General features: G+C 48.7%; 1 protein-coding gene across 2 annotated transcripts in view; it reads left to right on the top strand.

Annotated features, from left to right (window-relative positions):
* Nucleotides 1-2,720: 2,720 nt before the first annotated feature.
* The window catches only part of tsc22d2 (TSC22 domain family 2), a 30,028-nt gene continuing 9,077 nt past the window's right edge, over nt 2,721-23,671 (top strand). Inside the window, exons 1-2 of one of the 2 annotated variants that reach the window (XM_088914545.1) lie at nt 2,721-5,301; nt 17,875-17,946. In XM_088914545.1, the coding sequence (XP_088770671.1) occupies nt 3,455-5,301; nt 17,875-17,946 (1,919 nt within the window). In that variant the 5' untranslated portion in view covers nt 2,721-3,454. The remainder of the gene's footprint in view (nt 5,302-17,874; nt 17,947-23,671) is intronic. The other variant, XM_088914546.1, reaches the window with a different exon arrangement.

The raw sequence follows: 23,671 nt of genomic DNA, 5'->3' as shown, positions 1-23,671 counted from the left end.
CTGAAAAAAAGCACATTATAAAGACAACAACAACAATAATGATAATAGTAACAGAGGGAATAGAAAACCGACTAAAGGATCCAGCCATAACTGTTCCATACTCCAATTATCCTCTCATAAGAAGGTAAGTAAAGATCAAATGAGTCTGGAAGGTATAACCTGATGCTTCGAAATCAGGGGAAACTGCTGTGTTTTAAAGTCATGGCTTTTGTGAATAGATGGTATTCACAACCTCAACACCTTCATTAAATGTTCAACCCCTGTGTAAAATGTTGGTCACTTTTATACTGTTGTCTACTACGTTATAGAAAAGGCACCGCTGCTCTAGAATTAAACTGCATTATAAACCAAGAACAGGAAGTACTTCTTTACACAAAGGGTTGTGGGGGTATGGGGCAAGCTACCAAATAATGTGTGCCCTGCCTTCTTTCACAGAATGGCAGGGTGAGATCCGTGGATCAATTTTACCCAGTGAGCTAACTGGGACTTCTCTCTTTTGTAACCGGTCCGGTGATCTTTCTTGGGATGTGCCCAATTATGGTGAGGTAATTCTCAATACTGAAGGAAAAGAACAAATATCCTGCTTACAAAGAGGATTAGTCTTTACTGGCACTAAACCTCAAACAACCAGCAGTAAGCAAAGAAAGAAATACTTGCAACATGTCTAGCAATTAAATGAATCACTCCTCGAGGAGCAAATAGCAGGTAAAGCTGTTTATTAAATACCAGTCCTTTTTCTCTCTATCCACCAATGTCACTGCGTCTTCACTTTCTAATGTCACATGTTTACTTTTGTCCTCAGCAGAATCGCAGAGCAGGTTCCTCTTTAAGATTATAAATAACTAGATGTAAATGACAAGCTGCTTCGTTTGCAACGAAAGTTACTGATGTGTTCACTTGCGCTAATCCGTGTGGTGAAAGAATTAAAGCTCAAGTTCATTTCATATAAACTATTCTTCAATAAGTTTCCTGGCACTGTTCCCACCTCATTTGTAACTTGTAATCTTACATTTTTTTGACATTTTGATTTGCATTTACCATTGACAGCCTTCAGCTCCGGCAGACTGACACCCAGCAGGATTTACCGGTCCCTTTGAAGAGTGAAAAGAGCAAAACCTGCTCCAGTTCAGAGGCGTTAACATCTAGGACAGGAGACGCCTCTTTACCCAGAGGGTGGTGGGAGTGTGGAACAAACTACCCAGCCATGTTCTGGGTTCCTTCCTGAGAAAGGAGGAGAATCAATAAGTTACTCACTACCAAACGCACGAGCTGCAGGAGCCAAAGCTCTCGGGGGTCAGACTCCAGCTGAGCTCGTGATGCCCTCGGCTGGGTGGTTAAGGGCAGACTTGGGATGAGCCGGAGTCCGGGCCGGATTTCCCCCTGGCCTTTACCAGTCATGGCCTCCTAATAATCCCCCTCTCTGAACAGGCTTCATCCCTCTGCTCTCCTCCCCACTGAGAGCTGGTGTGTGGGGAGCGGCCTGGCGCGCTCTGGCTGCTGCAGGGGAGTCCCCATTACCGCACAACTATAAAGAATCAATCAGTTATTATTGCTGTTATGATTACTGCTGTTATGATCCCTGGGACCTCTGTGGTGGCTGCTGTGCTCTCCAGCCCTGAGGGCCTGGGTGTTCGCCCTCCGGGGAGGGAGCACCGGGGGGAGTACGGGCCCCCTTGGGCCCCCGGCGCGCTGGAGCTGGGGGGCGTGTCTGCGCGCCGAGAGCCGGCACGTATCACTCCTCCCCAGGGGAGCCACTCGCCCCGTTCATGCGCGATCTGCCTTTGGCTCTCGGGAAACTGGAGTCGTTTCTCACGCGGTTCCCCGTTCTCTTGCCTCAGCTGATTTCTTCTTCTGCGATTTTTCTCTTTCGGCCTGACAAGTGCCTGGAGAAGGGCTGCTCTGGAAGGCCTGCGCCTGCCGGGGCTCTAGCCAGTAAATATGTACTTGGCCGGGGTGTGCTGGGAGTTAAAAAGGGGGAATTTAGAGACACTTTAAATGGCAAGTCTAGATTTATTTTGACCAATTAAGACCCTATAATGTCCACAAAACAGCACAAGACAACGTGCCTAGGAAACGTTTCACCCAGAGGTAACAGAGAAAACAACAGCCGCTCTAAATGACTTACTGTGTTTCAACATATAAAATGTGTTAGAAGGCTTTAGAATTGCTCTAATTCAACGAGGTAAGGACAAGATCTGAAAACGTACATGTGAACCGTTCCTTTCAAGTTCACCTCAACATAAAGTGTTGAAGTTGGTCCTACTATATAGGTTACAGCACTAACTTTAACATTTTAAGTCGAACTTAAAAGGGCAAAAAAAGGGTACGGTCCATGAGCTGCAACAAAAACAATTGCTCACGCCTGATATTACTCAGAAGGAGAGGGAGGTAATCTCTCAAGTATGAGTGAGCATGATGTGTTTGTAAATTAGTTTCTGTCTTCTAATCCACTATAGAAAAAGATAAGCGAGCCGGCGCGGGTGACGTCACCCATACCTTAGTTCCAAAAAAAAAACGTAGGCCGGCTGTGTTAAGCCGTTACGCTTTCTGCGTAGCTGACTGACGGGTGGGCGTGGGTAGAATACCGGACCCGCCGTGGCGTACGTAGGTTTTAGCATTCTCCATTCACCCCCCCTCCGCCTCTCCTCAAATACGTACGCGACATGCGCAGCTCTCCCAGAGTGCACTGCGCTTTTTAACATAGCCATCTTGTCGAGTGAGAGAGAGAGAGAGGGAGGAAGGGAGGGAGGCAGTTTTGTGAATTTAAGTTCCTGAGGAGTGTGGTGGAAAAAAAAAGAGAGAGAAGAGCTGGGGGTTACAGGGGAAAGTCAGATCAGCTGCGATTTTCCGCTCCTTCCCACGTCCCGGGGCTGTCGCGCTTGCCCCAGCGGGGATTAGGCGGAGAAACCCGTGGTTTTTTTTTTTACAGGATGTCGTACACGCTGGTTCCCAGGTAGAGAAGTGTTACAGAAAGGGAGAGTGGAGGGGGAGCGGGCCCGCCTCAGACTAAAGTAGCTATAGCGGCTGGGGGACCCGTGCCTGCGACAGCGGCCTGCTGACAACTCCGGAGCCGGGACCTCACCTGACGGAGCAGGCCGGCGCTCGGACAGCGGCGAGACGGGCAGGAGCTGCGCCGCCGGGGCCCGCAGGAGGATCGGTGCTGTATCGGGGGTATTTCCCCCCTCCCGACCCCAGTTTTTTTTTTAAAGTCGTGCGAAAGCAACAGGAGGGAAGAGGGAGGAAAATGACGTCCAGTCAGGTCGCTAACAGTTATAAACTGTGAAATCGTTACCCTTTTTTTTTTTGCACTCGCCGTGTGTGCGTCCTGCTTTGCTGAGACTCTGCGTACTACTTTTCTTTAAAAAAAAAACCCTTCTCGGGGAGACAAGAGAGAGAGAGGGGGAGAAAGACGGGGGGGGGTGCCGGGTTTTTTTTCCATCCGAGGTCTCTCAAAATGTCTAAAATGCCGGCGAAGAAGAAGAGTTGCTTCCAGATCACCAGTGTCACGCAGGCTCAGGTGGCGGCCAGCAGCATCACGGACGACACGGAGTCTCTGGACGACCCGGACGAGTCCCGGACCGAAGACGTGTCCTCGGAGATCTTCGACGTGTCCCGGGCGACCGACTTCGAGCAGGAGGGCGTCTGCGAGCGGAGCTCGTCGGAGGAGACCCTCAACAACGTCGGGGAGACCGAGGCCTCGGCGGCGCACATACCTCAGGATGGGCAGCTACAGGCGGCGACGGGTCCCGCGAACGGGGGATTCGCTCTCAGAAGCACAGTCTTGACGGGCTCCATTCAGAGCAATCCGCACGTTCTGGGAGCGGCGGCCCAGCCCCCTAACACCACCACCCCCCCCGCCCCTACCCCCACTACCCCCGCTACCCCCGCTGGGGTCGGGCAGCAGCAGCTCTCCACGCCTGTCGGTGCGGCCTCCGGCACGTCCCAGGCGCCCCCCCCCGCCGCGGCCGGCTCCTCCGCTTCGGCCGTGGCGGCCTGCAGCTCCCGCTTCAGGGTCATCAAGCTCGATCACGGTACTGGGGAGCCCTTCCGGCGGGGCAGGTGGACTTGCACGGAGTTCTACGAGAGGGATTCCGAAGGCTCGGTTATTGCCCGGACTGTGGACAGCATTAAGCACGCCAGTACCTTGGACCACAACGCGGACAGGGACAGTGGGCTTGGTGCCACCGGCGGGTCCGTGGCGGCCCCTGGCATGCACTCGGTGCCGGGGCCGGACTTGGGCTGCGAGGGGTCATTCGCTGCCGTGTCCCACCTGCAGCAGGTGGAGCAGCAGCAGAGCTACGGCGTGGGGCTCCCGAACGTCAGCGGCCCGATGGCGCACAGCGCTTTCCAGCCCCCTGGGTACCCCACCCTCGCCGGCCCTGCGCTGCCCACAGTGGCCCAGGGCCTGCTGCCCCACGCGCACAGCAACGGGATGAGCGTGCCCCTGCCGCCAGTGCAGAAGCTGCCCGGCGTGCCCCCCGCGGCGAGCCAGTCCCAGCAGTTCGCCTACCCTGCCCAGCCTCAGCAGCTCCTGCCCGGCCAGCAGCCGCCTTTGATGCCCAGCAGCCAGTCGGATTACCGGCAGCAGCAGCACGCGCCCGCCCCGCAGGCCTTGCCCGTCGCCAGTCTTCCGGTCGGCCCGCAGGTCGGCCAGGGCCCCTCGCCGGTCATGACCCCCGCCGCCGCCGGTGGGACGCCGGTGCTGGGGCTGCCGGGCGAGCCACCTGGGCCCGCCGCCGGAGTCCTGCCGGGCAGCCAGATGCCCCCCGCCGCCCAGGGGCTCCTGCAGCAGGCGGGCGCGGGGGGCGGTGGAGGGGTGCCGCAGGCCGTTGGCGGACCCCTGCCCGGCGCGGTCCAGGGGCAGCCGCTGCCGCCGGCCAGCCAGGCCTCGGGGGCGGGCGGGGGCGGCCTGGTTTCGGGCGGGTCGCCGAGCGTGCCTACCACCGTGCCCACTGCCTCCAGCACTCCCGTCTCCATGCCAAACGCCCTGCCCGCCATGGGCCCCCCCCAGGCGCAGGGGCCCCAGGGGGGCGCGCCGGTTGGGGGCTTGGTCATGCCCGGGCCGGGAGGGGCCGTCCTGCCGCAGGGCTTCGGCCAGTTCCCGGCCCAGCCCGCGGTCGGCCAGGCGGAAGGTAACCGAAGGAAGTCAGATGCCCTACCTCAGCCTATCGCCACCTCCGGGAAGGATCCGGCGAAGCCGCTGGCCACAGAGCCCCTGCAGCTGCCCGCCGCCACCCCAGTGAACAACCTGACCCCCACCGTGTTTGGCATCCCTATTTCCATTGACGGGGATGAAGACAGGTACGAGCTGTGGCACGCCTTACACACCTTCTGCAGCGCATGGCCGCTGGAGGGTCCGTACGGCTCTAACAGCCCTCCAGTGTGCTGCTTTCAGAAGTAACGCTGCACGTTCTGTCAGCACAACCTGCTGAGATGTGATGTGACTGCAGATTCCTTTTTTTTTTAAGTCCAACCGATGGTGTTGGAATTGGAAAATCTACAGTTGTTTCAGTTTTACAAGAGACCTTTGGGGTGTTGTCCTGCTCTCGCTGCTTGAAGGAAGCCGGTGGTGTGGGGGGTGGCGGGGCGGCCGGGGGGCCGGAGCTGTCATTAAGCTGTCAGGTCGGAGCTGTGATGTCGCAGGTTGAGCAAGAGCGGAGCAGTGCGGCCAGTTGTGAGAGAAATGCAGTCATAAGGGAAATGTGGGCCAGACAGCACTTGCACCACATTTTCACTGAATTGACATGTTGGTGCCTAGCATTGGAGCATAAAGCGTGGTTAGAAATACTGCTTTTATTTCGGCTCAGCTGAATGCTCGAGTCTGGCTTTTTGGAGGTAAAGCAGTACTTGTATTTACCTGGCTACTGATGTGCTGCAGTGAAGCTCTGATGCAAAGTTAAAATGGGCATGCTTTTGAGAAGGGCTGTGTCAGGCAGAATCCAGGAAGAGTGTCTATGCTTTACAATTTCCCTTGATTGTATAATTTATCGTTATTTATGAACGTGGCTCGTCACTGACTGACGCACAGCGTGGAAGCAGAGGCACAGATTGATTTCCGTTAGACACCTGAATTGACTCATTTTGGGTCTTTTTGAATAAAAATAATATTTTTGTTTGTGTTGAAGAACGTAACGACTCTTTGTTGCCGGACACAGGCTGGGCAAGTAGTGCTGACGAGTCAAAAAGAAATATAGTGCTTTTGGTGTTTTTCATTAATGTATCAATGTGCTGGAGTAGAATCAGCTGCGTGCCCCTCCCCTCCAAGTTTCTGTAGCCTTCTGGAGCAAACAGCAGTTTTTTATATCCAGATTTCCAATTAGCTCTTGAATAATTTAAAACAAGGCAGCAGCAGTAAGCAATTTGCTGTTCAGTTGAGTCATTTTAGGTCACAGGCCCTTTTTTTTGTTTTTTAGATTACAACTCATGCTTGTGATTATAACACCTTCCTTTATTGTGAAATGGGCATTTAATAGAAGGGTCATTTTTTAACTCCTAATGAAGCGTCAGTCCTAAGCTGTAGCAGGTCTTGGATCTTTTCCAGACTTCTGCTTGATGGATGTTACAGCCCATTCTTCAGAAAGGATTTTGCAGTGCTAATAAAACTGAATTTGAGTTGGATCTTGTGAGATAAATATTTTCTTGCATGGTGTTCAAAGAATGGATTAATTTAGTATTCTGTCTGGGGTCATTTCACTACTTAAGCCAAACTCCATAAATGCTTGCTGTTGTTTAACGCCTGAGAGCTGTTGGGCAGTAATATTCTGGACACAATACTGTTGCAACAATACCGTGCGGGAAACATTTGCTTTGTTTTTTAAGGCACTCGTTTACTTTTTTTATCATCCTATAATTAAAAAATGAGTGGGATCTTAAGATGAAGTCAGCACAGAGCGTGCCCTTGACATTTGACAGGAAAGAAAATGTTTTGAAATAAATGCGGTGAAATTTCCTAGATTTCTCTGCTGTCCAAATGTTGTGAAAGTGATTTTCCTACGTATGAATAGTTGTACAAAGTTGAGTGCTCAGGAGATATTGGCGGCCTTTTACAAGACTGTTGCCTGATCACTAATAATCATTTGCTTATGCATCATGAACACAAGTCTATAACGAAATGAGCAAAACAAACCATACTTTGTGTAGGTGTATCACTGTATATTAGATAACTGGTCCCTGCTAGTTAGATGTTTGGCGTACGATAATGAAGCAGTGAGGCCCAGTCATAAGCCTATTCTTCATTCTTGTGAACTGTTAATGTAGTTTTTTTTTTCGTGATGGATTAATTTTTTATAACTGTTTTCGCGCTGCTGAGTCTGTCAGCTGTTTGAGTTGTTTATAACGAGGCCTTTTGGAATGCCTGGGTTTTGTAGGATAGCTTACACACAATTGCAGTCTACATTGGTGCAAAGCTTCGTATGTGCTTATGATCTGTGCTCTGCGTGCTGTGACTTCTGTTGGTTGACAGGTGTTGATGGCCTCCTATAATCTCTGAAATCATCTTTAGGTAAAACAGTCTAGTTTACCTCGGCCTCTAGCTGGCACAATCTGCCCCCCCCACCCTGAAGAGTAAAGAAGGAACTGCTGTTGAGTAGCTTCTCAGAGCTCTGCAGTGGTGGTGAGGATGGATTTGGCCAGATCCCTGCTGTGTCCTGGGGGTTTAGACATAAGCACTCGGACGGATGAACAGTTGGCGTCCGTTGTGGCAGAAGCAGTGTGAAGCCACTGCCGGCCTGATAGGGAGATCTTGTTTTTTAGATTTCGGTTCCTACGGTGGATGTTACTCACCCCGGTAGCCAAGGTCTACCTTGGGAGGGGAAATTACGCCCTGATGAGCTGGTAAATCCCAAAAGGTTTGTCTTTACATCTACAGCCTTATCCGATTGGATTTCCCGTCTTGTTTTCAGCCCTTTATTTCAGGCGAGCTGGTGGCTGTTCTTCATTGGTAAAGGCTTAGGAGTGTGAGCAGCAGTCTGGGATGCTGAGGGATTTCCCTCTTCAGTCTGGGAGGTTGAGCGTCACTGCCGCGGTAGCCCACGGGACTTTTTCGTCTGGCGTCCGCGGTGGCGGTCTGGCCTTGAGAAGAGAAAGCCTGTCGCTTCTGGGAGGAAAGTCAGAGGAGGCTGGGGAAAGGCGCCTGGTGTCCCCTGGCTCCGGAAGTGAGGAGGAGAGGCTGTTTGTTCCGTCAGCTGAGCCGCGCGCAGGGGGGGTGTGATAAGGGGCGGGCGTGTTTCACTGCGTGACGTGGCGCTTGCGTGCGCTGGGGTGGTCACGACAATGGACACGGCACCCCTCGCTCGCCGCTCGGGGGGGGACGGCAGCTCGTCCCGCTGATAGGCAGAAATCTCCTATCGGGAGCCGGGCAGGAGCCCCGCTCCCGCGCTTGATGGGAGCTGATAAGGGCCAGCCTGCTGCTTCTCGGAAGCCCTTCCAGTTCCTGAGGCTCCCGCCTTTGTCGGAGAGGGGGTCTTTCTCGTGCCCCGGAGTACTGGCGTCGATTGGGATTGTAGTCGTTTTTTCTGCGAAGAGTCGAACTGTGGTAGAAAATTGTGTGGCGGAGCATCCTGACATTCCAAAAGGACCTGTCTTCTTCGTCGGCTAAAAATATTTTCTGAACTTGTCCGAGCTCTGGAGAAAATGAGCATCTTAGATGAATGACCTGGAGCCATTCTAAATACATTTTTTGCACATTCAGTCTGTTTAGAGTGAATTAATAATAGGTACCTGCAGTATTGGCATAGGATATTTTTGGTCACCACAGTTATGCCCTCTGTGTGATTTATAGTAGTCCTAACACTGGGATGTTTATGCCCGGACTTGATTTTACCACGCAGTTTTGACCGCGACATCAGTGAATAGCCTCACAGAGACACACACTACTCTGCAGTCTTTTGTGCTGAAATATATTATGGAATTAAGATTTAACAGTGGAGGCTGTGATTCACCCACTATTAAAAGAGCTATAATAAATAAACATGGCAAAACGCAAATGAATTTCAGGAGGTTTGGGGCTGTGGGCTGTTGAGATCCAGTGCACAGGAGATCGCTGGTGATCTAGGCTCAAGGGAAGAAAAGCCCGTTTGTTTTAGAAGGTGGTGCAAGATTTTCTCCAGAGGAGAGCTAGCTTGCACAGTCTGGGTTAAATCTCCCCTTGGCTGGTGGGACAGAGAAAGGAGGAGCCTTTTTCCAAGCTTATTGGACGGGAGACAAGAGAGCAGCTCATTTTCCAGAGATAGCTGACCAGCGTGAACTCCCAGAACAGCATACCAGAGCCTCCATGAATGGCTCAGATTGTCAGATGTTCCCTGCGGCCAGCCCAACACCCCCTTCCCTGATCAAGGGGAGCCTTGAGTCTGCGCGTCTCTTCCGTTTAGGTGATGAGCTGGATCAGGCAGCTGTTAATTATTATTAAAAAAAGTGCAGTACCCGGTCTTGTTCAGTACTTAAGTTCAAATCTTTTTTTTTTCGTGGGGATTTTACAATGAATGAAAGAACCTCAGTACTTAAAAAAAGATCCCGTCGGTCTTTTATGAAATTCACAGGAGCGGGTAAATGGTTCTAACCACAATTCTCTTCTAAAATGTCACAGTATCCAATTTGAGAGAGAGAGAGAGAGAGAGGTCTGTTTGTAATTGGACTTCAGTCTCTCTTTGTGACTATACATGTGTATTTATTCTCAGTTGTTGTATTCACACTTATTTGCCTCTTTGAGCACATTTACTGACCGTGGAAATGACTTTGTTTGAAATTCATTAGGCAGAGCATCCCAAGGGCATTCACTTAAGAACTTCAGCCAAATGCCCTTTTGCTGAAATAAGTTTCCTTTAATTTAGAAATGTGTGATGTGATGAGTCTCGGGCTTTTATCTGCGAGTGCTTGAGACACCTCTCCAGCTGGAGTGCTGCTATGTGTTTGGCGTTTTTTTTTTAAACTACCAGGACTCCTGAAGCAGGAGGAAGCGATCTTGATACCTTTCCCTCAAATGTGAATGATTAGCAACAGTGGTTCTTGCAATTCAGCAGTAGCCTTGAAGCCAGGAGTGGGCCTGCGTGGCCTCTGGTCATGGGTAACCTGCCTTGCTTGTTTGGGTGCTTGTGGTGTCCTTGATCCCAAAACCCCCTTGAGGTTCTCCTGCCAGGATCCCCAAGGATGAACTTCCACAGTGTGGGCTGTGCCGTTCCGCACAATCCCTGCCTGCTCTTGTTCTTTTCTTCTTTTGCATGAATGCCTCTTTTGCTCATTCTTGTCTTCTTCTTTTGCTTGCATGTCTGCCCCCGACGTGTACGAGTGCCCGGGGGTTCCTCGTGGAGTCCGAGGTGTCGTGCCGGTTAGCCACCGGGCTGCTTCGTGTTTCGTGGGGTTGCCCCGAATCGGGGTGGGGTGGGGTGGCTGAGCCTCGCTGTGGGGATTGAACGATTGTCCAGTGGGGGTGGGGCAAGACTCCCGTGTGCTCAAAGGCGAGAGGACAGGGAGTCATTTCAGCAGGGTGATGGGGGTGTGGAACAAGCCGCCCGGCCGTGTTGCTGAAGCCGGTACCCGGGCTCCTTTCAAGAAACCGCTGGATTGAGATCCTTGGACAGGTTAACTGCTGCCTACTAAACGGCCTTCTCTCGCTTGTAACCTTGCCGATGTCCTTATGTTCTAATTTCATAGCGTGCCTCCAGGCCGGGCGTCCCGGGCTGGGCCCTGAAGCCCCGTGGGTGTTGCAGGGCAGCTGGCTTCTGTTTTGGGAAGCGGTCTCCCCTCTCTTCTCGGAGATGGCGAAGCGCTGAGCAGAAGGAGGAAACAGGACAGGCCCTTGTTTATGCCGACTTCGCTCTGAATTAGATCATTCGAATTGAATTAATCTTCAGTGGAGTAATTGGCAGTTCTAAGAAAGTTGTGAACTCTGTGCGCTTCCTGCTTTTTTTTTTAGTACCTTTGAAGGACATGTCGTTTCTCAATGCGGCTCTTTTCTCTCCCGACGTCGCTTTTCAAATTCTGGATACGGTTTTTGGGTTCGCAGAACGGTAAACCAACAAGAAGACGCAAGAAGGGAGGGGGAAATCTTTCATCTTCTATTGGTCTTATTAGCTCAAGTTGTGTAGTAATCTGATTTGCGAGGAACAGTTATTACCAAGAATAAAAATTGTAATTATCAGGAGAAAAACGTTTAGGTTGTTCCAGTGCATAATTTTCCCATAACTCTTCCGAACGGTTATGTAATGCACCAGTTGCCTTACCATTCCATGCATTGTGACCTGGGCCTTTGCTGCTTAAAACCATGATATTAAATACCTTCAACATAGAGCATTAACTTAAGTGAATTCTTGCTTGTAACCCTTAAACTCAAGAAAGCCTTCAGGGGAAAGCTATTTATGGAGCTAGTCATTAACCTGAAGGATCATTGTTCTCATTGTTCTCATTGGTTCAGAAGTTCGGGTTCCCAGGCATATTGACTGCTGCTTCTCAGATGTTTTTGGGCTGCAGTACTTCTGTGATTCCTTGGAATTATTTTGTGCTTTTCATCCCAAAGGGTTGCAGAGTGCTGTATGTGTAGGAGGCAATCCATTTCACCCATCGCTGAGGTGCAGCCCTCACCTGTGCAACCCAGGGCAGCCGTTCTGGCCCAGCTGTCCCACTGCACAGCTGGGCCAGAACTGGGCCACAGGGAACTGAGGCATTGGACTTACTAGTTGGTTTGAAGGGGGATTTTGAAAGAGCTGAAGAAATGCTGTAGCATGAGATGTTGGGAGAGCTTGTCTCAGTGTAAATATTGCGTTCTGATCCCCTCTTTGAAGTTTTCACCTTTGGGTAGATGGCCAGGGATTTGGAGAATTACTGTAGTTAATGATTGACCTCGTACAAGGGAACTATAAGTGTAACAGTCAATAGACAGATAATCTTTATTGACTTCCATTTCCATGTTCAATGATGTCAGTCTGTGAATATGCATTCCACGTGTCCTAGCTCAGCAAAATGGATTAACGTTTTAAAAATGTGATGATCTTAGGTTTTTTTTATTGTGGTTCCAAATGGTTTGTCACTGAACACAAATTCAAACTGGTGGTTCCCCTGCAGCAGGGATCCAAGCAGTGTCGGATAAAGTTTAGGTTTTATCACCCACGCATTGTCAGTGCTCGCACGGCTGAAATATGCAGCTGTACATCTGCTTGTGGGATCCTGAAAGCTGCAGACCAGCCCCAGTTGTCCCAGAGCAGATCAGCATATCTGACTTTTAAGTTCCTAGATGCACAGTAATAGGCTGTGCTTTACTTTAATAGTGGAGTTCTGCTTTTCTGGTACATGTATTCAGTGAACTTGTTCATAAGTGAAGGTCACTTAGAGTAAAAGGCATGAGTGGTATAAGTAAAAGGATTGCTTAATCCACCTAGTTGTTTTTGTGACAAATCTGTTGAATGAAAACCTAACTCTGGTTCGCTTTTACCTTGATCCCCTGTGATGCTCTCTTGAGCAACAGTCAGTGCTTTCTGCTAGAGGGACGATTGCAGAGGAACTAAATGCTCTGGAAGAGTAAAGGCAGTTATCGGGGGCTCCTTCAGAAACCTGTTATTGCCCTCTTTGAAATCTGCCGCGCCAAAGTTTGCTTTGGTGTGAAACAATGAGGCCAAGCCGCCAGTGTTTAAAATCCTCGGGTCGGGTCCTTGGGAGGCCCTGGCGCTGGATGGGGGAGGTGGGGGAGGGGTCGCTGAACTCCTGAACTCCCGAGCTCCCTCGGCCGCAGTCGATCACCGCTGTGCCTCATTGTCCCCATTTTTGGAGTGCGTTTGGAAAAGCTGGGCGTGTCTTCATGGGTGAGCGGATGGACAAGGCGGTGTCGGAGGAAGCAGCTCGCGAGCTTTCTGGACCCTTGGAACCGGGCCGCCAGTCCCTGGTCCACTTCCTCCTGGCGGAGGGCTTGGCAGGCACGAGGGAGACTCGGACCCTCGCTGGAATAGGGCTTGAATGGAAAAGCAGCTTCGTAGCTCATCTGAAACCCGCCGGTTCCGTGCAAATCTGTTTTCTCCTTCGGTCACTGCTTCACGATGTCGGGGTGCTCGGATTAGGCCACGCTTTTTGGGGGGCAGGATTTACTGAGTGAAAGTTTGGCACGACTGAGGCACAGAGCATATGCAGACAAACCCATGACAGAGCCATTTTAAATCATTGAAAGTAATGCATGTGTGTTTGTTTTATGGTGCTTTGTGAGAATCTGTTGGCTTCATTCTACCACGCGCGCTGGATATAATTCATCTTTGTTGTGGTAGTTTTTCTGTTTTTGTTTTTAAGAAAGCATCGTGTCAGACATTTTGTAGGGTCTTTTTCATGTGATTTAGGGATTGACGAGCTGCAGATGAAGACAAACAGGAATGTCTTCACTTTAAGTTGGATGGTCTTTTGTCTTTTACTGTACTAGTCTGGAGCAGGTCAGCTGAAGAGAGGGAGTGTTGCCAATTGAGCAAGAAAACGAGCTTGTTTTTGGTGGTATCTAAAATGTGTATAAAATGAGATTGGAATCAAGCCACGTTCATAAAAGTCTTTTTTGCATGTTAATTTTTTTTAAGTTTTGTGCCAAGGCATGGAGGAAATCAAACATTTTAACAGCCCCGTGGCTTAAACCTTGCATTGTTCAGAGTTAAGAGGCAGTTAAACTAGGTTCTCATTAAGCTCTTCGGTATCGGTGTCATATTATCCCTGGGAGAATTATAAGCCTTTTTGTGTTTCACTGCCTTGAAAGTTCTTTGAATAGGGGAGATTAAGCCTGTGTTAACTTTGTGCAGTGTGGTGCATGCTGCTGCACGAAGCAAAGTGCTGTAGGTTTTGTACCAAGGATGACATTGTTTGAAGTGGTTAGCTGTGCATGCTATTTAAATGGAGATTGATAGATGTGAATCTGTGGGCTGCCAAGTCAGGCAAGAAAGACTGTGGCTTGCAGGGTCTTCCAGTGCAGGGCTAAAGCAAGGGTGTTTAACGATTTACCCTGTACCCGGCTCTTACATCTCATTCCGCCATCGGATACAGAACCGGTAGCTTTCTCTCAGGGCTTCAGTCAGCACACAGCATTGCCCAGTATCACCTGGGGTGTGTTATACGTGCTGCCATGTAACAGAATCAACACAGAGGAGGAAATCAACCTGGTGACAAGACCTGCTGTAATAAACTGGCTTCAGATCTGTCAAAAGTGTCAACGCTCATGTACTGCTGACGCGGAGTTGCGCTGCAGGGAGCTCAGGGCTTTAGAGCTTTTTCACTAGGTAGCCAATGGCGCTAACCGTGTTTTTAACATTCCAGTGTTTATGTGAGAACTGGATGCACACTGGTGTAAGACTACTCACCTGTATGTCAAGAGCGTGTTGCTGTACGCTTGCACAGCTGAAACACACTGACATTTAGAACTCCTTTGTCGCAGAGTGGTCTTCTGCGTTTCTGCGTTTCAGTGGAGTGGTTATGAAATGTCTTTTAACCTTATGTGTGCTTTAATATCCTGTTTTGCTGTGCTGTGCACAGAAATGTGTGAGTCGTGGTGGCCATCTGAGTCAGAGTGGAGTTATTAAGGCAAGCCCATACAGTATTAGTAGTTTGCTGGAATCTTTTCAGATTTTTCTACTCTCTCTTCCCTCCCAACTAATTGCTTTGAAGGTCGTTATCATCATACAGAATACAGCTGACTTCTGCTTGTTTTTTCTTTTCCTGGTGTGCAGCTAAGCGATGTGAATTGATCTCTTTGTCTTGGTGGCTTTAGTCATGGTAGTTTGGCTTGTTGTTTTGGAGGGGAAATGTTGCTGCCAAATTTAAATCTGCGGCTTGTGGTGGCTCAGTTCCAGTGAGAGGTATCTAGTACATGGGAAGACACCTGTAAAGGCAGGAGATCACACACTGGAGACAGTGATAAACCTGCTATTGTCTGCTAAACTAATATTCATTTGAAATAACTTAGTGTACACAACCTTGTCAAAACACAAAGGAACTATTTAGTGCTGCTGATCCCTATTCTGAAGGCTAAGCCTTTTGATGTGGTTGCAGTGTTTTAAAGTAAGTAAACGTCACCGGTATCTGATGCTGTTGTGCAAATTATCTTTGTCAAAACTTGATACAGTGAAGCAAAAGTAAAAAATTACAAACGTTGCTTTTTCACTTCCGGTTGAAGCCGAGCAGCTTTTGGAAGTACTTAGTGCAGTTTTGTAGCCTCGGTGCGTTCTGTTTGACCACAAGAAACACTTTTTTTCACGATGAAGTTGGCCAAATCTCACAGTGTTAGTGTGGAAAAACAGTTAAACTCTGCATTTTAATTTTCAAAATGTGCACTTTCAGGATGGCTGACGTAGATTACTGTAGGATTAGCATTTAATTTGTATGAAATTTAAAAGGTTTTAGTGTTTAGATCTTTTGGCCTGATTATATCGCTTGTGTTGTGTACAGTTCAGTGCTTGTGGAGTGCAGTCTTCACAGTCTTCACAGGCGCAGGTAATATGGGTATTGTGTCATTGTTTCAATCGGCAGGAATTGGGCTGCACTTGGCTCCGATTTATGCTTCTTTGCGTCTGTTTTTGTCTTCATTTTATAACTGAATAATGCTGAACTTGTCAGTAGGTGCTTAGTTTTTTTTTTTAATCTGATAATATTCAAACAGAAAAGGGATATAAAATGTATTAGTCAAAGTAGAACTATTTCCTGTCTGCTTTAGGGCACAAGACTTAATAACACTTCCCTTTCCTGCCCGGTATGCAGCACTCTGTCACAGAAGCAGCAGGCTCAGGAAAAGGCACACCGTACTTTTTGCCACATTTCTACTGCACTTACAGCAGCTCGAATGGGCCGTTTTTTTTCCCCAGCATGATTTAGCAAGATTCAACGGTAGATTCAGTCTAATTATTAGTCAGAATTATTTTTCCGAGGTGAAAAAAAGGCCTTGCTGTGCCCCCTGGTCTTCTCGTTTCGGTTATTTGCACAGTGTAACAGTGTCCCTATTATCAAATCAGAGTTTATTTATCCAATGCACAACAATACAGCGTGCAGCAGTAGTTGCTGGCAATGAAATGTCTTTTCTACGAGCTCACCAGAATCACAAAAACACAAAAATCACAAAATTAAGGTTACGAAAATAAGGTTACATAATAATAGATGTGATAGAAATTGAATACAACTCGGTATGAATAGAGCTGCTATGTGTCCGTGGAGTATGCAATATATACAAGTTTCTCCTTTTTGAGCTCCAGGGCAGTGCTTATGGCACTTCACAATTAATGCTTTGGAATACTGAGGGGGGGGGGAACTTCTGTCTATTGAAGTCCAAGGCACCAGTTTAAAAGAAAAAGTGATCCAATGCTCATTTATTGGCACGCTTTTTTCTTTCTGGGCTAATTTTGTTTTTTTAATTTAACTTTTTTTTTTCCCCTCCGCGACGAGCACGTGCCCGCTCTCCCAGGGTGCTGTTTATAAAAGGAACCATCCCCGCACTACTGCCGCCGCGAGCAGGCGGGTGGGTTTTTCTTGGCAGGTCATGAAAGCCTTCATCTGAGTTACTGTCGTCTTGCATCAAGAGCGGGTTTGGAGGTTTAGGGTTTTTGATGCTCTTTTTCTTTATGTAAAGGCGAACTTGTCCTTCGTCTCTTTTTCCCATGGGGTATCGATATCCCTCTCGGCACGGGCGTGTTCGCGCAGGTCCGTCGCCGGCTGCTGTGAGAGTTGCTCTTCTCGTTGCCGAAACGCCCGATACTGGTACGTGTGTTCTTTCCAGTCGATCTCTGCAGCAGCAGGTCAAGATTTGTAAAACGAATAAAGAATGCAGCGTGTTGGTTAGTAGTGCCTCCTTTATAATGTCTATAATGCAGGACTTAAAAAACAAAAGCAAAATAAGAGCCGCTGCCCGGCTCTGGGGAGGTGGGGTGTGTTTTTTTCTGCCCTCAGTTTGTGGTTGTAGAGCCCAGGGGTGCCAGCAGACTTCGGGCCCGTCTTGGCCTGCTGGGCGGCAGGAATGCAGTGCTCTTTGCGAGTCGGTTCCTGTAGAACGGGGGCGAAGGCCGCGCTCGGAAGCTCGGCCTGCCGAAGCTGCTCCTCTACTCTTGCCTAGTCTGGTGCAAGAGTTCACGCTGCCTTCGGCTGATGGTGAAGCTTTGCATGCTGTCACGTCCGTGTGAGGCGTGTGTGTGCTTGGCGTCGCTTGCGTGGGCACGGACATGCCACTGAAGTGTCGTGTGTGTTTGGCGCGGGCTTGAGGTGAGCCCAGCTGGCCCATGACGCTGACCACACTGGTTTTGCGATGTGGGCTTCCTCTCCCCTCCTCCTCTCTTCCTCTTCCTCCGTGTCTTTGACTGAGCATGGAAAAAAAAAGCATTTTCACTGCATTCTTGGATGTGACCTTATGCAGAAGTGGAATTTGCTTAGGCTGCTGCCCTTGTTCCGATGAAGTCCCTTTTGACTCAGAAGCGGTATTTTGTTTAAATGTTCCTGTAAGGATTTAATAGTACAGGAAAGGCTCGGCGGAGGATTTGGTCATGAGGTAATGGTCCGCTGTGACAAAGTGGATTGTGCCAGAACCAAGAAAATGTGCTTTTTGTTAAAATATTTAAACATACCATAAATCAGCTCTTGCTTTACTGAGTAAACACAACTTTTCAGCCCCCTCTGTACAGCGAGCTGGAAGCCAAGTGCCGTAGGAGTGCTTCTGTGACTCGCCTTTTGTGGGGGGCTTTCAAGAGTACCAAGACGCCGGTGACGAGCGCGTCTGGGTTTGAACCCCGCTTTTTGGGGGGGGGGGGTTTCTTCCTCGGCTTTCGTTTTAAGAAACTAGGAAGGCTCCCCGGTGTAAATGTGAATTGCATGACTTGTTGTGAAACCCTTTTCCCTCTTTCTTTCTTCCTCACGTCCCTTCCTTGCCGTCTGGACTCTCGGGCTGCGCAGGAACCCCTCCACGGCTTTCTTCCAAGCCTTCCCGTGTCACAGGCCGCGGGATTCAAAGAGCCCCTGTGGCAGGTGAGAGGCTGTGTGCGGACAAGGCTTCTGCGAGTGCGTGTGCATGGGAGGCATGGTGGCTGTCCGGGCCGCGCTCCCCCACCGCTTGCTGTCAGTGTGCCGCGGGCCGAGACCCGGACCTAGTTGGCCTTCGTAGGTGAGCGCAGCGCAGCGCAGCGCAGCGCAGGAGCTGGGTTATGGCAGCCGGGGTCTGCAGGAGGTCATTTCAGGACGCCAGTCGCTCAGGTGACTGGGTCCGCTCTGAGCCGCTGTGGTGTCGGTAAGCTGTGCACCCGCACTCGTCGCCAGAGAGAGGGATCGGGTCTGACTGGTCCCGTTGACCTCTGGCCCCCGCTCTTGGGTCGGTTACTGTAAATCGGCGGCCTCCTGGTTTTGTTTCCGTCCGTCCTGCCGCCCCGGTGCAGCCCAGCACGAGGCCTTGCGTTTGAAAGCAGAACGTTCATTAAGATGGCTTTCTGAAGGTTTCTGAAAGGAGAAGAGAAAAGGCACCTCAGGAAATGAAACCGGAGGCCAAGCGCAGCTAGCTGTGTAGGCAGGCTGCTGCAAATGGTGAAATCCTCATTTGAGTGTGAAGGCTTTTTACACGGTGACATTTAGTCAGGAGAGGAAAGCGAGCTTCTGTTTTAATTTTACATGCAAATTTTGCGCTGCTAATTTAACACTAATGGCTTCAGTTGTTGATGTTGCTAACAAACGGACTGATTTTGGTGTGCTTACTAACCCTAGAAATAATAACACTCATAGCTGTTAATGGTTTTACTTTTCCAGCAGAGTTGTTACATGTTTTTTTCAGGTGGCATGTAATCCATTTTTAAAAGTAAGTCATAAGGGCTGGTTGGAGATCACTAGTCTGTTTCAGGCGCTATGGTTTGCTTAATGGGTTACAGGAAAAGCAGTTAGTCAGCAGTTGAGTCTGTTGTACAGTAATCTCTTGGCTGACAAGTGAATTCATACAAAACAAAATGCTGTTTTATTGTAATTTGCACTTCATTATCCATCAAAGCTGCTAAAATGTTTTGTTCTCTGAAAATTGATAAGTGCATTTGTGAACAGCTGGAAAGTACTGTTACTTTTGGTGCAGTTTTCTTTAACAGAACTGCAGCAAATTCTTATTTCGTCACAGTGGGTGTGTTTCATTAAAACATTGCCAGCTTGCTAAAATGCTCTGATGGGAATGAGTTGTAACATTTCTAGAATTTATAAAGGGGGAAAAAAAAGGTGGAAAAAAATGGAGGTTGTGTTAAAAGGGACATTGCAGCAATAGTTAATTATGCTGATGCTGTATATTTCCAATCCATGCATCCCGTGGTTTCACTTGCATCAGTGTGACAGTTTTGCAACATTATATATTCTGCTTCTTGTAGTATAGTACCTGGGCCCAGTCATTAATCTGCTGTGGTTTCCTGTAAGTGTCCTACATATTGTTGAATGTTTTTGGACTATCTCAGGATTCATTCTGTTTGAAGGTGTTGCGTTTGTTGTGTATAATCTCCCCACATACATTGCTTTTTTTTTTACAACTAAATACCCTTGAGACCCTTTACATACCTTATCAAATCATTGAGGTGACCCGTGCAGTTGGGGTTGAGTGAGCGGGTAGTTACATTTGAGCAATTAATACAAGTGCCACTTAGTTCAACTGCTCAAACTGGGGGGGGGGGTCTCTGTCTGTGCAGTCTGAGTCCTGTCATGTGGAACTATATGCTGCCGGTTTGTACCGTCTCAGTTCTTGTAAGTCAAAAAATTCCATCTGGTCTCCATGAGCGATTTTTCACGGTGAAAACCTTCACTCTGGAGTGCAGCCTGGTGATGGGTGGCTCGGACCCAGGCTCTGCCGGCTCCGGCTGTAGTCATGAGCAGCACCTCCCGCCTGCGGGCATGAGCTCTCAGCTGTCTGACTGGGGGGGCCAGCTGTGTGCCAGTATCTCTCACCGTGGTACGAGCAGGGCTGGGTCCTTCTACCACCCAGTGTAAAGGAGAGGCAGTTTGGGCTCTGCTACCACGAGGAGAGAGAGAGTCTCAGGCTCCCGTCTCCAGGCAGATTAGCTAGTGGGCTACCCCGGCACGCTAAACTGGGGAGAAATAATTGATTCTAAATGCTTTTCAATTACTGTGCAAACATTCTGAGTACAACATGTACAAAAGTAGTATGTAGCATCTCTGAATGCACCATTATTTGTTAATAGCAGCATATGTACCTTAAGCAAGAACCAAATATATGCATGTTTGAATTAAATTGAATTAACAGTTGAGGCCGCAGCAAAGCTAAGAAGTCTGTGAATCACTCTGGTTTGTTTCCCTGCGATTTGTTAAGGCTAAGGTTGTCCACTCCAGAGATCTTAATCAGATAATGGCTGGATCCTCCTAAGCAAAATGCCACTTGCATTAAAGAGTAATTTCTCTGTGGTCTCGAGTAACGCGACTCTGGCAGCAGTCCGCGCCCCCGTTTCCGAATTCAGAGCGAGAATTTTGTTTTTTGGACCCGGCGATGGCTCTTCCGACGTCTTTAAACCCAGCGATGTGTACTGAAATGTTTTAGTCGCAGTTGGAAGTGAGAGCTAGATATTACAAATTTGAGGCTGCCTGTGCCTCCCTGTCATCGCTGCACAACAGTTCAGCTCGCGATCCCGAGGCGACTTCATTCATCATGGGAGTTACACGCCTGAAGGTTTTTCTCAGTCGTGATCAGCAGTGGCCCAGGGCGAGGCATGTCAGGTATTCCACTTGTTGATACGTCTTTGTATTGAAATGCTTTTCTTTTCTTTTCCTTTTTCTGAAGCCCCGTTTTTTTTTTTTCCTCGAGGGGTACCTGCTCATGTCTGTCTTTGCCTCGCTGTGGGGGGAGAGAGAGACGTCTGTCTTGCAGAGTCTTCACCTGGTGTGAATGTGGCGGTGATGGGGATGAATGCTGTTCGGTGGCTTCTGTCCCCGAGGTCACACGTGAGCCAGCGGAGGTGGCTGTAGGGCTTTTTGAAGCTCCCCCCGAGCAGGCTGCAGAATGACAATGCGCTGTGGCGTGCCAGATATGAAGATGACGATAATGTGAGCGATGGGAGCTGGCGTTCATGTGACAGCTCCTGTTGGATCTCTGTCCAGCTGCCAGGCCCCCTGGGGCGCTTCCAAAGCAAATGTTTAATTAGAACTGTTTAAGCCTGCTGCGCAGAGCTCGGGACCTGGCTCCGTCGTTTACATCGCTTTGAAGTCAGCACCGCAACGAGCTCCGACTTGTCTCGGGTGGCAAGTAGATGTGTCGCCCCGAATCATCTGGAGGTGGGGAGGACAGGCAGTGCAGTGGTGTATGTGCGCTCTTCATCGCCCTTGCGTTCTGGGCACCAGTAGTATCGCCCGCCCTGTGCAGTTATTTAAGATAAAAAAATTAAGTGGAATCGCTGAAGAAATGGCCAGATATAACATTTTATTTTAAATAGTTCCAAGGTCCAGTTGAAGAGTGACAAAGTAATAAAAAAAACCGTTTTCCTCTGCCTACATTTTTTACCCCATAAGAACTAAGCGTGTTGGCTGTTGTACACAAGGCAGGGTACGTGTTGTTCCCTTGAGTTTGCAGTCTGATTCTTTTACCTTCAGCTACAGTGCAGCAAACCAGGGAGAATATTGCTGAACGTTTCCTGACTTAATGATTACAGTTTAGTGTCCATCCTTTCCAGTATTTCCAGGAAAAACACTTGCGTTAGCATCTGAATGAGGACCATTGTTAGCAGGCATCTGTAGCCAAAAAGGGAACATGTTGCTATTAAAAACACAAGTCAGGTATTTCTGGATGTGCAGTAGCGGGCTGTTTACTAGAAAGGTTTTCAGAATGAAAGGAGGTTGTCTTGTGATCTTATTTGCATAGTGCAGTAGAAGTTTAAACTGGCACTGCTCCCCAGTGTGCTGTCAGTTTGCAGAGATATGGACATGCTAAGAAGCACAGAACACAGGAGTGATTGACCTAGCCCCTATATTGACTTAGTGTCAAGTTTCTTTCTTGGCCACATCCTTGTCCACTAGGGGGAGCCATTATATTCATGTCCATTAATAAAAGATTGTCTTAAGTTTTGTTTTCTTTGGGTATTAGTCAGTTTTTGGACTTTGTGGCCTCATTATCTTAGTATGAATACTTGGCGGTTGGTGAGTAAGAACTGCAATATTACACGTTTCCTTTGGAATGGAATACTTTTTTTACTCTTCTGACTTTTATGTTTGAGGGGTAATCTGTTAGGTCAAATTTCTACTGTAACTACCCAGAGGCACAAGGTAAATGTACCTTTTTTTAAATGTTGTTAGTACTAATGAGCTGCTTAGCTATAGGCTCCTGCAGCATTCGCATACTGCCTTGTGTTCTGTGCAGTGCAGTATGTATATATTCAATTTCTTTACTGTGTTGGTAGAGTAAAGAAATGGAAATGTCCTTTATAGACAAAAGATAAATCATAATTAGAAACGTCTAGTCAAGAAGGGCAGCAGAAATGTTACTTTAGGGGAGCTAAATTATCTTTAACTCGGGACATCTGTGTAGCAAATCAATTTGAGGTGAGCGACTGGGTTATGCAACATTGCTAGAAAATAATTGGGTCCATTAGTTACAGAGCTGCCTGTTTACAAGGAACAACAACAAATGCTGCTCACTTTCCTGCTGTTTTATTGCTGGAAATAATGTTGATAGAGTTACAGTCCTGGCACTTTTAAAATCTTTGCACTTTTTTGAGCAGCGCAGAAATATTAACCCTTGATTGTGAGTTTCCGAGACGAGCTACAGAGCGTGGTTGGGAGGTTCGCCTAAACTGCAGTCGTTATGAAGGCGCTGATAATGTCTCTTAACACTGAGCCGTGTTACATGTAGTAATTTTAGTTTTTATTTATTAGTGCACGTTGGTCAATGGTCCGAGTCAATGAGAAGCAATTTTGGGATAAAACAGATACCTCTTTTCCCAACCGTCGTGTTGCTGTGACCCCAAAAGGGTGCTGTACCTCTAAATGAGGAAAGCGGGCCTTATTCGCTGGGAAGCCGATGGATTGGCGAGGTGAGATGGCACTGGTCTCCTTATGTGGGTCAGGGAGGCGAATGTGCGCTTTTACTGGCTCATTTCTCAGAGCAGGTTTTGGGCACAGAGGCGTCTGTTGTGCGTAATTCCTGCGGTGTCGTGTGCCCTCGGATGCCCATTATTCCCCCCCAGTTATTACGCCCCCCCCCCCCCGTCCAGTAGAATTGAGTCTGGAGCTCTGGTTTCTGGTGAGGACCATCAGTTGGGGCCGTAGGGTCCGGAGAGGCCAGCCCTCACTGTATTCACGCCTTGCCTGTCTCACTCTGGTGTCTGCAAAGGCAAGACTGGCCTCGCAGTTCAGGGCCCTGCTGCTGGGTGAGAGTGTGGAGAAGCCCTGCTGTTGATTCTGCACACCTGCTGTACTCTGTGCAAGGTCCGCCGCTGACAAACTGGACTGCGGGTTCACTCGATCATGGACTCAGCAGTTCGTTATTTTCTCATGGCTACAAACTGCTGGAGGTTCTGAAGGCGCTGTATCTGCACCGAGTTTAAGTCGTCAGCGCAGGCTTTTTGAAAGGATGTTGTAATCCTTCAGGAATCCGCTCAGATACGGAGTGTGACTTGCTTGCATCTCAGTGCCAGCCCCTTTTATAGATCTAAATGTCATAATGCTGCCTTTCTTTAGCTAGATAAAGAGAGAGGCTCGTGGTTTTGTACTCATGTGTGAAGTCTGCAGTGTGACT

Source organism: Atractosteus spatula, chromosome 4, assembly GCF_055471065.1.
Source record: "Atractosteus spatula isolate fAtrSpa1 chromosome 4, fAtrSpa1.hap1, whole genome shotgun sequence".
NCBI lineage: Eukaryota > Metazoa > Chordata > Actinopteri > Semionotiformes > Lepisosteidae > Atractosteus > Atractosteus spatula.
The sequence above is the reverse complement of the archived record's forward strand: the minus strand, read 5'-3'. Positions and strand labels throughout refer to the sequence as shown.